The following is a 15,173-nucleotide window of genomic DNA, read 5'->3' on the forward strand; positions in this document are numbered from 1 at the left end:
TCCACCCTTTACTCACAGGAGGAAAGGGCAATAAGCATTCCCTACTCAAACATGTATTATTTTAGTAACTTTTAAAAATTAAATAAAAATGTAAAAAATATATCATTTTTCTGATCACAGTTTCTCTCCTTAGTTTTACCTTGCTTTTAATTTTTTAGGTAGCGTACATTCATTTTCAAATGGACGAGCTGGTTATAGCCATCAACATCAGCATCGACATAGTGGACATGAACGAGAAGAAGAAAGAGGAGATGTATGTTTATGATATGATTAGAAATCTTCAAAATGGCACATTTCAGTTCAGGAAAAGCAATTAGGGTTGTCTGAAAATAGGGCAAGTTGTTTTAAAAGGAAGTAATGAGTTTTCCCTTACCAGAGGTATTCAATAGAGACTAGACAGTCCTTCAGGGATATTGCGGGAGCAGGGGTAGAAGTCAAGGTAAGAGGGTGGTGGGCAAAATGATACCTTGGAGTTTGGTGTTCTATGATTCTGATGAAGATACCCCTGCAGAGTGCATGCTTTGAAGAAAGCTTCTCGTTGTTGGTCCTAAAGAATTTAGAATTAATACGGAAAAACTTAAGTTAGAAGTTACTTTCCTTGTTCTAATACAGTTATACCCAATTGCATATAGCACTTAAATCACATGAAGTGGAAAGGTAAATAGAAAGAACGCTGGACTAGAAATCAAAAGGCATGGGCCCCAGCTCTGACACTCGTCTGCTTCATGTACCACTCTGAAATTCAAGGGAAAAATAGTTTTGCAAGAGAGAGAACTTCTTCATCTGTCACATGAGATCAGTTTATATCAGTGTTTTCCAAATCAGGATATCTACAGATCTACATATCTGCATATCTCCACCTGGAAAGTGGTATTTTTAAGAATCACTCCAGGAAGCTGGTATGATCAGGCAGATTTGAAAGCACCGAGCCAGATGATGTCAAATGTCCTTTCTGCCTCTAAAAATATATGACAACTGTTGGATTATTGACAACTACAGTTATATTACAATTTGTTGTTTTTTGATGATTTTTTTATAGGGAGGTTTTTCTGTGTTTATCCAGCTGATGCCCATTATTGTATTGATCCTCGTGTCATTATTAAGCCAATTGATGGTCTCTAATCCTCCTTATTCCTTATATCCCAGATCGTAAGTAGCTAAGTGAAGTTTTACACACACACAAAAATGTTGTTTCTTATCTAGCTTCCTTTAAAGGGCCTTGTGCTCTCTTCAGCTTTTAAGTAATTTTCTATTGCTACAAGTGTACCAGATTTTAAAATTTCTAATTTAAAAAAATCGTTGCTCAAGTGATAAATTTGTATTATCTTGTTAGTTTACATTTCTGTTCTATTGTGGATAAAGACAGAAGTACTGTATTTGAGCTTAATAGCAATTTATGTAATAGGTAATATGATGAGATCAAAGACAAAAAATAGTTTGAAAGACAAAAGTAGAATTATAATTGATGTTACATAGATTTGTATCATTGAGGGGTAAACCACTTCACTCTTTTGTTTATGAAATGTTAATTAAATAAAAACAAATATTACTTTTTTGGTATATGAGGTATTTTTCCGCAATATACTTTATATAAGATCAGGACATAAAGGAAATTTAATGCAGCATCCATTCTAGAAAACTTTAGTGTAATACAGTGAACATACAAGAAACTTGATAAAATCATATTGCCAGTGATTTTACAGTATTAAAAGCAGATTGGTGTAAAAATAAGAAATAACTTTTCCTTTCTTCTAAATAAGATTTTAATTAACTAAAAATTGAAAGAACTTATAAGAACGTATATTAAAATAGGATTACTTTTTTATTACATGAATGGTGGTTTTAGGCAATTTGAAATAATGTAAACAAATGATTACTAATGTTAACTTTTTAATTATTTTTAGTTGTTTTGTTAACTTGGTTTGTAGTAGCAGGATCAGAATGTATAATTTTAATTAAAAAAAATAATGATCAAGCATTTCTTTTGCAGTGGATCAGGGCAAACTATTAAAATGCAGACAGAAAACTTGGGTGTCGTTTATTATGTCAACAAGGACTTTAAAAATGAATATAAAGGAATGTTATTACAAAAAGTAGAAAAGAGTGTGGAAGAAGATTATGTGACTAATATTCGAAATAATTGCTGGAAAGAAAGACAACAAAGTAAGTTTATGAAATGTTTAACATTTAAAAACTTATTCAGAGTCTTTGGAATTGATTATTGTAGATTTCCCTCCTCCAGAAATGTTCTAGAATTGCCTGGCACATAATTGGAGCTCAGTACTTGAATACGACAATACATTTTAATGTACATGTGGCCTTATAATAGTATAAACACATAGTTTACATAGAAAGCACTTAATAAATGGTATGTATTGTTATCAGTAAATATTTGGTTGAATAAGTGAATAATTCCAAATTTCATTGTATTTAAGTTGTTGTCAATTGTAACATGCATCATTATTTTATGTATCACTATAAAAGAAAAAATTCTGGTACATTTGTTATGTCATCGATTTTAATATGCATCCTGTTTCAGAGTGAAGTTTGAAACTCTTCATTAATTTAGCTTAAGCATTTAACACTTAATGTATAATGAGTTTTGTTGACATTTTGTTTTATTCTGTACGTGAAGTCCATGGGAACACTTAATCAATTTGTTTAGCCTTTTCCAGCCTCAGCTTCCTTAATTTAAGAAGCAGTTCCACCCATAAAAAGCTTGACCGTAAGAATTTGCAGAGATGGTGCATGTGAATCTAGTGTTGTTACGGTTATTGTTTTTCTGACTGTTACATACAATAATGTAGACCATATAAAGTAGACTTTGGGGTTAAACAAACTAAAGTTGAATCCCAGCTCTGTAATTTTTCGCTGAGTGATTAGGGCCAAATATTCTAACCTTCATGAATTTCCTCCCTCAGGTGTGAAATGGGTGATGCTGACTAGTGGGAAGAGGAACTAAGTGTCATTTGTATAATACTTAGTTTCAGTCACTGTCCCAAGCACTTTATATATATTAACTTATTTAATTTCCACAACACCACTCTGAAGTTATTATACCCATTTTATATATGACGAAGCTGAGACACAGAGAGATTTAGTAACTTGCCCAGGGTCATAGAGGTAGTCTGTGATTCAAACCAGCCAGTCCAGGCACTGTGCTCTGTAATCTTCTCAATAATGCCCAACTTTATGGGTTTGTCATAAAAATTAAATCAGACAATAAAGTGTTTCACATGGAGTAAATGCCCAGAAAAATGGTAGCAGTTATCATCATCTCCCATCCAGTAGGGAAGAGTCGATAAAACATAACCTTTGTATACTTCCAAGAAAGTTCTTGTCTCTGACTTTGGAGTCCTCATCTATATAGTGGCAGTTAGAAGAGAAAGTGGAAGTTAGAAACCTTCTTGGTTTCCAAGTCTGAGTCTGTGAAATCCGTCTGGTCTCAATGTGGAGAAGGTTATACTAGACTATTGGTTTTCAACTGGAAGTGATTTGCCCCTGCTTCACAATATGTTTGGTAATGTCTGGAAACTTTGTGTGTGTCACTATGGGGTGGGGGTGGGAGAGATTGCTGCTGGCATCCAACAGACCAGACTGGGGCCGTGGTCTGCTAAACATCCTGCAGTGCAGGGGACAGCCCCCACAACAGAGTTCTCTGGACCAAAATATCGATATCACTGAGGCTGAGAAACTCCATTAGCGGAAGGTCTTAAGGACAGAGCACACCAAAGATTATTTATTTCATTTTATTTCACTTTTTGTCTCTAGTGCCTTGCACAATCCTTGGCATATCTTGGCATATCGTAAACTTTTGATGGATATATGAATAATTGGATGAAAGATTAATGAATTCATAAGAATGAATGTACGAAAGACCTGCGTATTTTGTGTTAAAAGAACGACTAACACATTAGATCTATCACCTTTCAAATACGAATTCTAATCTTCAACCACATATGGGTGATTTGGGGATTATGCATACTTAAATTCTGTTACCTTAAATAATTGGGAAATTGGCTGAATAAATAGAAAAAAGGAAGGAAAAGATATTCATGTTTGTGGAAGATAGTGTAATGTTATGGTAAGAGTGAAGGCTCTGAGACTGCCTTGCAAGATAAGATCCTGGCTCCACCAATATGTGACCCAGACCAAGTTACTTAACCTCTCTAAATCATAATTATCTCATCATTAAAATGTGGACCATAACAGATCATATATGTTACACTTAACATAATATCTTGCATCTGTAAGTGTTCAATAGTATTACTTATGGTATTTATAATCATTTTTTTATTCTATCCATACTATGAACCAAGTGTTTTTGCTTGGCATACTTTAATTTAATCTTTTAGTAATCTGGCAGGATTGGTATTAATGTTCACAGACTTTTAATCTGTTCTGTTTACCAAGTTGTCTGCAGCTATATTGTACACAGTTAACATGTGTGTCTTTTAAAGTTACTATCGGAAGGAAATTTTAACTAAAATCTGATTTTAGTAAGTCATTATTTACAAAACCACTTGGTTGCATTCAAGAGTATCAGTGGAACAAGACAAAAAGACTAAAGACTTAGAGACTAAAAAGAAATGACAACTAAATACAATGTATGATCCTGGATTGGCTCCTGGGCGGGGAGGGGAGGAAATGGCTGTAGTGGACATCCTTGGGACGACAGGTGAAATTTGAGCATGGACTGTACATTAGATAAGAGGATTCTACTGTTGTTGAATTTCTGAATTTGAAAATTGTATTGTGGTTATGTAAGAGAATGCTCTTGTTAGGAGAAACATGCTGAAGTAATTAGGAATGAAAAGTCATGACATCTGCACCTTATTCTCAAAAGGTTTTGTAAAGTAATAATCACCACCACAACAGTAACAGCCTTTATTATTGAGAGAGCTGAAGCAGATTTGACAAAAGGTGAAGAATTGGTCAATCAAGGTCTAAAGGGTTTTAGAGCGTTCGTTTCAGTACGCTTTAACGTGGGTTTGAAATTTTCAAAATGAGATTTAACAAATTTAAGTGAAGATGGAAGTGGGAGGAGCTCGGTATGACACTAATTAATCCATTGATTGAAAGTTTTACTTGTTGATTGGGATAAGTTCATCTTGTTTTATAAATTGATGTCATCAAAAAGGTTGTTGGCCAATAGATTTCTTTTTACCAGAGTTTTTCTGTTCTGTAGTCACTTTTAACACTGTGTAATGTCTAGATTGGTAAAGTAGGTGTTTTATAAAACACAAGCAATAATTTGAAGTAATGGAAAGAATAAAAGGGTAGCGGTTTGGAGGTTTGGCTTGGAATCTAGACCCTGCTGTTGACTAGCCCTGTGAACTTTGTTTTATCTACCTCATCTGGGAAGAAACATCTGCGAAAGGATTTCACAAATGCTTCATTTGTAAATAAAAGGGATGGAGCGATTTTGACTGAGTTGTTAAATCCTAGCTGGATTGACGGAATAAAGATCTGTTCTGAAGATCTTTGCCAGTAGAATACACTCTTACTGTGAGTATTATCTTGAATGTGGTCCTGACTGATGTCTTTTACTTTGGCCATTGTTTTCCAGAAAGTAAGTGACTTTTTTCTGGGTCTTGTTACATTTTTTTCCTAAGTGCCCCCACCCTTTGGAAGTGTTAATAAACAGTGAAATGACTGAGAGTAACGGGAAGATAGCAAGGAATAGTTCCCGGGAGATCTCTCGGAAGATTCCCATTTGTTCTTTTTAGTAATGCTATCCACATACTGAAGAACATCTTAGTACTTATTTGCTAAATACCACTACTATGATTCTGTAGCAAGCTATTTTCTGTTATGTCTTCCTTCAGTAAGGTTTTTTAAATTTAATTTTTATTTTTTTATTATATATTTTTTTAAAGTTTATTTTTATTTATTTTGAGAGACAGAGAGCAAGCAGGGGAGGGGCACAGAAAGGGCGACAGAATTCCAAGCAGGCTCTGCACTGTCAGCGCAGAGCCTGATGGGGGGCTCAAACTCATGAACTGTGAGATCATGACCTGAGCCAAAATCAAGAGTCAGACGCTTAACCTACTGAGCCACCCAGGTGCCCCAAGATTTTTTTTTTTTTAATTCAAGTGAACTCAGGACAAGATTTCAATTTTTTCTACTCAAGTCCTGGCATAATGAATTAATCTGAACCCTTAACAAGAGGTCACAGCAAAAACAACCACTAGCAGGATTGAATAGCATATGATATCTTCAGGATGAAAGGTCCAGACGATGCTTTAGAGCAGTAGTTTTTAAACCACTGGAGACAGGAGTGAGGGAAATGGTTGATAGGATTTTATTTTCATTTTCTTCCCAGAACAGCTCTGTGTTGGTTTTACATGCTAGGCTTCCAAAGGCTTTTAGGAGGAATACTTGGATTTCTTTCTTAAAAAAAAAAAAAAAAGTCAGTTAATAGAAATGTATTGAAGGGCTTCTATTAACCATCATTTCGGTTTAAATAACTAGGTGACCTAAATTAGTATCTACTTAGCAAAATGTTTTTGTTTGTTAACAGAAACAGATATGCAGTATGCCGCAAAAGTATACCGTGATGATCGTCTCCGAAGGAAGGCAGATGCCTTGAGCATGGACAACTGTAAAGAATTGGAGCGGCTGACCAGTATTTATAAAGGAGGATGAACTGGGATTGTGTTTATACCTTCTAGTGTACTCTTAATTTCTTCCGTAAGTAAGTTTAGTTTCATCATGAGAGCTAAAGAAAAAGATTGGATGTTAACAACGAAACTGAATGGTTGGTCCCTGAAATCTTGGACTGTTTGTGACCTACTGGCTCCTTTAAATAGTAAGGAACTGAAAACTAAAAGTAACATTTTCGTTATGCTTCTGCAGTTATTTTCACTTTAAAAGCTTACATTATTCCTACATAAAATGTTGTGAGAAAGGATTATCACACCTGTGGCAGTTTCCAGTTTTAGTAGTTCTCCATGTTTCCTTTTGTCATGTAAATATTTCTGGAATGATCATTTTGTGTACATACGGGTTACTACATTTTTATTTAAATTCTTTTGGCATTTAGCTCCATGAGACACTTTAGTTTAAACTGATAGAATAAATGTCCTATGAGAAAATTACGTTTTCCTTGTCAGATGTCGAATGTTGGTGGAGTTTAAGCAATGAAACTTTTTCAAAAAGAAAAGAAAAAACAAAAGCTGTTTAACTTTGTGTAAATCTTGTAGCATTATCAGCTTAGAGGGAATTGATATTTTTAATATTGCCATTATATTCCAGAATATATATTGAGATAAATGAACTGGTGTAGAGTATCAGTTTGCTATTTAGTTTTATGAATTGCTAAGCCATGCATAGAAATGAAATGCTATACTGATAGATTTTAAAGAAAATATGAGGAAATGGCTATGTAGATATTAAACAGAAAGGGTCTTCAACAGTAAATTGCACTTATGTCATTTGCAATTCCAATAATTATAAGCCCCTCAAATGTTTATATATCTGTCATTGAAGGCTGCTAAGATTTATGAAGAAGAAGACCCACCTGTTTTGTCCCCCATGGAAATTTTAGTTTTTTCTTAGTTATCATTTAAGCAGGATCTCAAGTAAATGGGTTCTTCTACAAATGAGTAATAAAAAAAAAAAAATACTACTAAAATGAAGCTTCGTGCCTTTTAACCTGATTGCCAACTCTTAAACATATAAGTAGATTACAGCACACTTATTTGATCAGAGCATGATCTGTTTGGCCATATGCAACAGTGAGCAGAAATATAGCAGCAGGTAGAATAGTGATTTATAGCAAGTTATCCTTACAAAATTCTGAGCTAAAAATCTATTCACCATTGAGTAATTCAATTAGTCTAATAGGAATAAGCTCTCTGTAATTCAATCCATAATATAAATTAGAAAAATAAGCTGGAAATTGAAGTTTTTGGTGCCTGTATATTGAGTATGAACCTATTTGATTTCTAGTCTAACAGCTGTAATATTTTAATGATTTTGCTTCATACTCAGTTAATGGAACACAAATGCATCTTTGGTAGTTTTTTTTTGGTATGTGAGGGGATGCCAGTTAGAGTGGCAGTGTTCTTTTATTTAAAGATTTTTTTTCTGAATGTAGTTAATTTTATAGCACCTGTTGAATAAAACCGCTAAAATGATCATTCTTTTTAAAAATATTCTCTGATATCCCCTTTCCAGGTGAATCAGTAGAAATACCTGAATGAATTAGTGGGTTAAACGAAACAACATACTGTTCCAGGAAAACTGGACAGCTAAACCAGTTTTCTTTTAGAAATATTTAAAGAAATAAAATAATAGCAGTGCTAAAAGAAAATACAAATTTAAATATGTTCTTGAGCCTGTAGAGTGATTTTTTTAAAAAATAAGGTCATAGCATTCTAATTAACTTTGAAAGTTCATGTACATCAGAAAACTTACAAAAATTTAAGAGAAAAAATCTCATCCTTTTATTTTTCCAGCCTTAGTGGGAAATTTACACTATTGTGATTGATGCTAATGTGAACTGAACTCTTGTTGAGTGATTCTTTTTCCCTTAATCTCGGCTTTTTAAGGGGATTCATGTAGTTATCAAAGGAAGTGAAGTTATACATTATGGAGTCATGTGTGGCTTTTGGACAGTATTATATTTCAGTTGCATTGCTGCATTCCATCACATTTCATAAAATGTTTGGGGGAGTGTGTTTGAGAAAATAAAATTTTCAGACAACTGTGTGAAATACCTGATTGAGTGCCTGATAATTTAAGCCACGTATAAAGTATGCAAGGAAAGATTAAGTCCTTAATGTCGTCTATATTTTGGTGTGAAGACCCAACCAAGTGTCTTAGAATTTGGGGTTAATTCTACAAAGTAAGAGGATTTTAACTATCTTGAGATAGAGGATGTTCATATTTTCTACTCTTCTGATAAAAATCTCAACTTTTACCATCTTATTTTTAGCTACATGAGCTTTGCAATTTCATTTGATAACTTGTACTATTCATTTTAATCATTGCCTCAAAGCTCTCAATCTCTGAGTATTGCTTTACTAGCTGTTCTAACTAGTATTTGAGAAGTTTGGCCGCAACTATATTTATTAATGCTTTACATTTTTATCCCTTTTTACATACATACATATAAACATCATTGTCCTTGTAAGGATTTGGGGGAAAGTAAATAGTATCTTTTCTCCTCCTTTTTTGATTCCTTAGTTCCCAGATAGACTGGTGCTAGTCATTTATAAGCTTCAGAATTTATTTTGATCAAATCTGAGAATGTCATTCTCAATGAGAAAATTCAAGTTTTAATCCATCTAGTATGTAAAAATAATATATTTTGGGGACGGATTGCATTTGAATGCTTAAATAAGTATTTGTTTCATAATCATTGCATTTTTATTTATAATATAGACAGATTTGGTAGAATAAATCCTTAAGGCGTATATATGCCAATGCATTAAGCCACTCTGCTTTTGTGTCAGCTCAGGTGTTCACAAGAATAGGAATGTGGAGTTTCAGCCCTTCACTGTAATTGCACTTTTATGCTTAAGTTTTCTTCCTGTTAAATCTTCAGCTACACTAGTATGTAAAATAGTGTATTGTGAGAGAAATGATTACCCTCTTCATTTCTCTTTGTTGCTCTGTTGTAATAGTTTTAAATGCATCTGTTTTTTAATAACTGTGACATATTCTTAATAACGTATTCCCACATATTTCATTAAAAATTAAATCTCCCGCTTGTGTTAAGACAATGAAACATTTTTTGATGTTGACTTGAGAACCAAATGAGCCATCTTTCCAGTTAAGTAAGTGTTACGGCAGAGGACCATATAGTTCAAAAGGAGAATTTGTGCATTTATTTAGTTTCCCCAAATGAAGGTTCAGGACTACCCATGTTACTATCTGTCTTCCTACTGAGTGTAGCAAACTGAAAGGGCATCATAATCTTTTTTTTTTTGTCTGAACAGAAAAAGTCCTGAAAATGAACAATAAATCTGAATTTTAATCTTTACTAAGTCGCCGAAAAACCATGTCTGTTGGCACGTTGGACAGTTGCGTAGTTAAAATCCATAACATCCTCTATAAACCAATGAAAAAGGAAAGAATAGTATAACAATAACTTATAAAACATTTTTTGATTTTAATTTTTAAGTACAAAGAAAAAGTGAATAGAATGAGGATCTTCAAGGAATTCTTACACATCCCTTTAATAATCTGACAGGCAACACAGTCCTAGAATTCAGGCTTCCTTTTTGGTTTCCATTACTATTAAATAGACACTTTCATGTAAATGGAAACATTTTCCCTCAAAACATTAACTCAAAACATACTCCTTATATTAAGGATTATATAACCGCGTGTTTTGTAAGTTCCCTGTGTGTAACTTTTTCCTGTTGGTATATGATTCGTTCTCATTTAATTTTATTATCTGCTGGTTTTGGGGCCAATGGACTTGTGAATATTCTGTGGACGTGTCCATGTATAGGTGTATATATATATATATATTTTTCCAGCTAATACCTCAAATGTGTGATTGTTTAATATATACCACACTATGTTTGCACAGAGCAGGGCTTCCAGTAGCCATGGATATTCTTATTTCTAACTTTGAAAATCATTCCACAGAATTTCATTGGTGTGAATTCTTTCTATTGATCCGTTTCAAATTTTAAACAGAGATTCCTGTTATAAGGCTCATACTTCAAATATAACTGTATGTTTCTGTATCTAGCAGTGGAAATATGTCAGGGTAAGAAGTGTTTCTTGAAGTGTCTAGTTTAGTAAGTTTTTATTAACAATTGGGACTACTGGTCACCGGGCTGTCTACTGACTGCACAGTGATGACACCCGGCATGAATTTGAGCAAGTCTTACTCACTTTGGCACAGGAGTCAGGCCATTCCAATCTGATTCTACTATGCCATTTAAGAGTGCCACTAAAATAATAGAGGTTTTCGAGTGACACTGTAGTATTTTAAGCATCGATTTCAAAATGAATTGTTTTTTGAGTTGGCTGACCATACCAATGAGAAGAAAGAAACTCACTCATAAATGGTATTTTATAATTTACTTATATTAAGAAATGCTTCTTACCTGTTTTGGTTTTGGCTTTGTTTTTTGGATAGCTACATAAGACTTTTCCACTTAAAGTTTAAATCATGTGTTTTTTAAAGCTGCAGGTAGTTTTCAAGGTGTGATGGAATTTTAATGGAAGCCTTGTATAAGTTAAATGAAGTGATACTGGTAAAGGAGAGCTAACTTTATTTGTCTATAGTGCATTCAAGATTATACAATTAGATTTAAAAATGAAATGTCTGATTTGTAAAATACTTACTGTTATATCAGACTTATAAAATAAAATTTTCTGTGTGAGAACTCTGTTAAAGAAAATGCACTTGATTTTTAATGAATGTTCTGCTGAATGATTTGTGATGAATTTTTGTCTTTCAGTCTCTGCAGTTTATCTCAACATATGAATAAAAAGAAGGTCTGTTCTCACTGTAAAGGATTTGTTTTTCTCCTGTTTGATACTCTTAATATGCACTTTCTTTCATGCGTTCAACCATTCAACAAATGTCTGAATGCCTGCTGTATCCCAGGCAGTGAGCTGATTGCTGGGAATTAATCACTGAACAAGACAAACATCCTTATGGAGTTTATATCTAGCCAGGAAAATAAATGTCAAGTAAATAACTAATTATAATTATGATGAATAGTACAAAGAAAAGTCTAAGGTACAACGAGAGCATATGTCTAGAAGATGTAACCTACTCTGGGAGGGATGATTAGGGGAAGTTTCTCTGAGAAAGTGAGCTTGAGCTGAAGCCCAAAAGATGAGATAAGTAGTAGAAGTGAGGTGAATGCTAGAGATACGGTTCCAGTGGAGTGTGCTAAGTTGATAAAGCATAGAAACTTTATACCGGCGTGAAAACAAGCTTGCATGAGAACAAACTTGTATGATTATGGCATAGGAAAGGCAGGGTAAGGTAGGGAATTAAAATAGGATAGGGGCCAGGTTCCATAAGACCATATATAGATTATGATGATGATAATTGGACTTTATTAGAAAACCTTTGAGATTTTTAAGGAGGGAGTTACATAATGAGATTTGAGTTTTTAAAGTATCATTTTAGTTTTGTGCCAGGAAGACTGGAGGGCAAAAGTGAATGTAGGATTGGCAAAGGAGAGATAATCATGACTTGGACCAGAGTAGGAATACAGATAAATGAATGATTTTGAGAGAGATTCAGGAGATAGAATCAAGAGAATTATTTGTTTGATTGGATTTAGGATAAATAGAGGCAGCAATTAAAAACTTTCCAAAAATTTGGCTGTGAAAGGGAGCAGAGAAGGATGTTAGCTGGAAGAGGATGTGGTTTCTTTTCTTTTTTAACATTTATTCATTTTTGAGAGACAGAGTGTGAGTGGGGAAGGGGCAGAGTGGGAGACACAGAATCTGAAGCCGGCTCCAGGCTCTGAGCTGTCAGCACAGAGCTTGGCGCAGGGCTGGAACTCAAAAGCTGTGAGATCATGACCTGAGCCGAAGTCAGATGCTTAACCCACTGAGCCACCCAGGTGCCCTGAGGATGTGGTTTCTAAAGAAGGCTTCTGTGTTTTCAATTATTAATTATATGTGATCTTATTTATGACATGAGAGATCTGTTTTATTCTGTTGTTTTTCATTCTTCTGTAAAGGGGCAGGTAGAAAGTGAAAGAGTAAAGATAGAGCAAAGGGGATAGTTAGTAGTAAGTGCCCGATTCGTTCAGAAGATATTAGTCTACTGGCCAGATGGAAGAATTACTTTAACTAAGAGACCACCAGCATTCTTTCAGAAAGGAATGCACAAAGGATGGGTGCAAAGGCAGGTAGGTTTGTAGTGTTGGTAGTAAGATGTCATGGCTTGCTTGCATTGGATTGATGAATAGGCAGTTTCTCTGTATAAAGTGGGGGAGGGGAAAAGAAAAATAAACAGAGGCTTAGGAAGAAGACAGTGTGAAGGAATTGTCAGCTCACTAGTGAAAAAGTAGGATTTTTACAAATGCTGGGTCGGTGACAGAATTTATAGTCCATTAAGTCATGTGTATTTTCTCCAGTCTAACCCAGCAGCCTAGGCATAGGCCTGGAGAATACAATTCGTTAAACTCATCCAAATTTGGGGTTCTGGCAGGCAGGAAAGAAGGTAGGAGAGTTTCAGATGTTGACAAGTGAGGGGTTCAGTGATTGCCTATTGTATGCAAGCCAGAGATGAGTGGAATTAGTGATTACTTAAGTGACTGCTAAAATCCAGGGTGTGATGACAATGAGTGGTAGTAGAAAAGAGAAAGTTATTACACATGATCTTGCAATTGTGTTCTCAATGGGCCAAATCCCAAACCATAGCCAGAATCAATATTAGCAAGACATTTTCCAACTTGGCCAATCTAAGTGATAACATTTTCATTTTTGTATGTTGGAGAATCGGAAAGACTCTCCTCATGAGTTTGAATGCCAACTAGAATTTTCACATAAATACTGGAACCAACCTAAACCAAAATGATTGGTAATTTTTCATAGGAAAGAAGGATTAAAAAAATTGAGGGGTGCCTGGATGGCTTAGTCAGTTAAGCATCTAACTCTTGATTTAGGCTCAGGTCATGATCTCAGTTTTGTGAGTTTGAACCCTACATTGGGCTCTGTGCTGACAGCACGGGACCTGCTTGAGAGTCTCCCTCTCTCTCTCTGCCCCTCCCCTGCTCGCACTCTCTTTCTCAAAAATAAATAACAAAAAATGTAAAAAAAAAAAAAATCAAGATATCTCTGCCATATACAAAAGCTAAGAGAAACTTAAGCTAAAAATAAGCAGAAACAAAGGCTTTTGATACAACCAATAAAGTTAGAACTTCAACAACATGTGCATGTTTAGCTATTTAATAATATATGCTAGTACCCTCTCCAGTATGCTGTGTACTAGAAAATTTGGTTAACATAAAAATTTTGGGCGTTCGTATATACAGTTTCTACTAGTTTCTTCCTAAACCTCAGGGATCATCTGGTACACCCCACTTTGGAGATCTAGTACATAGTGCTGATAATCTTTTAGGCCAGTAAATATTTCCCCTAATCCTGTATCAGCAGCAGTGAGTAAATTCAAACACATCAATCTGAGTATGTAAGGAACTCTCCCTTTGACTGCCGTAATTTGGAAATCACCACACTTGGAAATTAGAAATCTTGTTAGTTCTTTCAATTTGAGGACGTGGTGGTATTTGGAGAGCTTAGAAAGCTGTGTTCTCCACTTTTGTCACCCAAAAAGAAAAACAGCAGTGTTTCCCAGGTCAGCTATCATTTATTGAGGTCGTTAGGATGGAAAATGTCAACATGAAAAGTAGTACTTGCAGAATTCAAAAGAACTTGCTACAGTTCATTTGTTTTAATGTTGATTTATTTATTTTGAGAGAAGTGAGAGTCAATGGAGGAGGGGCAGAGAGAGAAAGAACTCCAAGCAGGCTCTGCATTGTCAGCATGAGCTGGACCCAAGGCTCAAACTGACGAGGCAGATCAAGACCTTAGCTGAAATCAAGAGCCAGACTTGTAACCAACTGAGTCACTCAGGTGCCCTGAGGGTTCATATTTTTATTAGCCTCTAAACTTGGGGGCAGGGGCACCTGAGTGGCTCAGTTGGTTATGCATCAGACTCTATGATTTCGACTGAGGTCAGGATCTTGAGATTCGTGGGTTTGAGCCCTGCGTCAGGCTCTGTGCTGACAGCTCAGAGCCTGGAGCCTGCTTCAGATTCTGTCTCCCTTTCTTTCTGCCCCTCCTCTGCTTGCACTCTCTCTCAAAAATAAACATAAAAAAATAAACTTCGGGGCAAATGGTGAGGGCCAGGAATGGGTAAGTTTTAGTCAGGATCAGGATTAATACTTCTTTTTTTAAAAAAAGTTTATTTTGAGAAAGAGGGAAAGCACGTGTGTGAGCAGGTGGGGTGGAGAGAGGGTAAGAGAGAATCCTAAATGGGCACCATGCTGTCAGTGCAGAGTCCGACACGGGGCTGGATCTCAGGAAACATGAGATAAAGACCTGAGCCGAAATTGAAAGTCAGATGCTTAACTGATTGAGCCACCCAGGCACTCCAATAGTTTCTTTCAATCACTGTTATTCAACAAATACTGAATGAGTGCCTACAGAGTGCAAGACATTTAGGCATTGTTAGA

At 35.1% G+C, this 15,173-nt stretch overlaps 1 protein-coding gene across 2 annotated transcripts in view; it reads left to right on the forward strand.

Annotated features, from left to right (window-relative positions):
* The window catches only part of DNAJB14 (DnaJ heat shock protein family (Hsp40) member B14), a 47,419-nt gene extending 35,935 nt beyond the window's left edge, over positions 1 to 11,484 (forward strand). For both annotated transcript variants that reach the window (XM_025921924.2, XM_025921923.2), the window contains 4 exons: positions 159 to 253; positions 1,040 to 1,149; positions 1,991 to 2,163; positions 6,524 to 11,484. In XM_025921924.2, the coding sequence (XP_025777709.1) occupies positions 159 to 253; positions 1,040 to 1,149; positions 1,991 to 2,163; positions 6,524 to 6,648 (503 nt within the window). In that variant the 3' untranslated portion in view covers positions 6,649 to 11,484. The remainder of the gene's footprint in view (positions 1 to 158; positions 254 to 1,039; positions 1,150 to 1,990; positions 2,164 to 6,523) is intronic.
* The last annotated feature ends 3,689 nt before the right edge of the window (positions 11,485 to 15,173 follow it).

Source organism: Puma concolor, chromosome B1 (assembly GCF_028749965.1).
Source record: "Puma concolor isolate L17-30 chromosome B1, mPumCon1.1.hap2, whole genome shotgun sequence".
NCBI classification, from domain to species: Eukaryota; Metazoa; Chordata; class Mammalia; order Carnivora; family Felidae; genus Puma; species Puma concolor.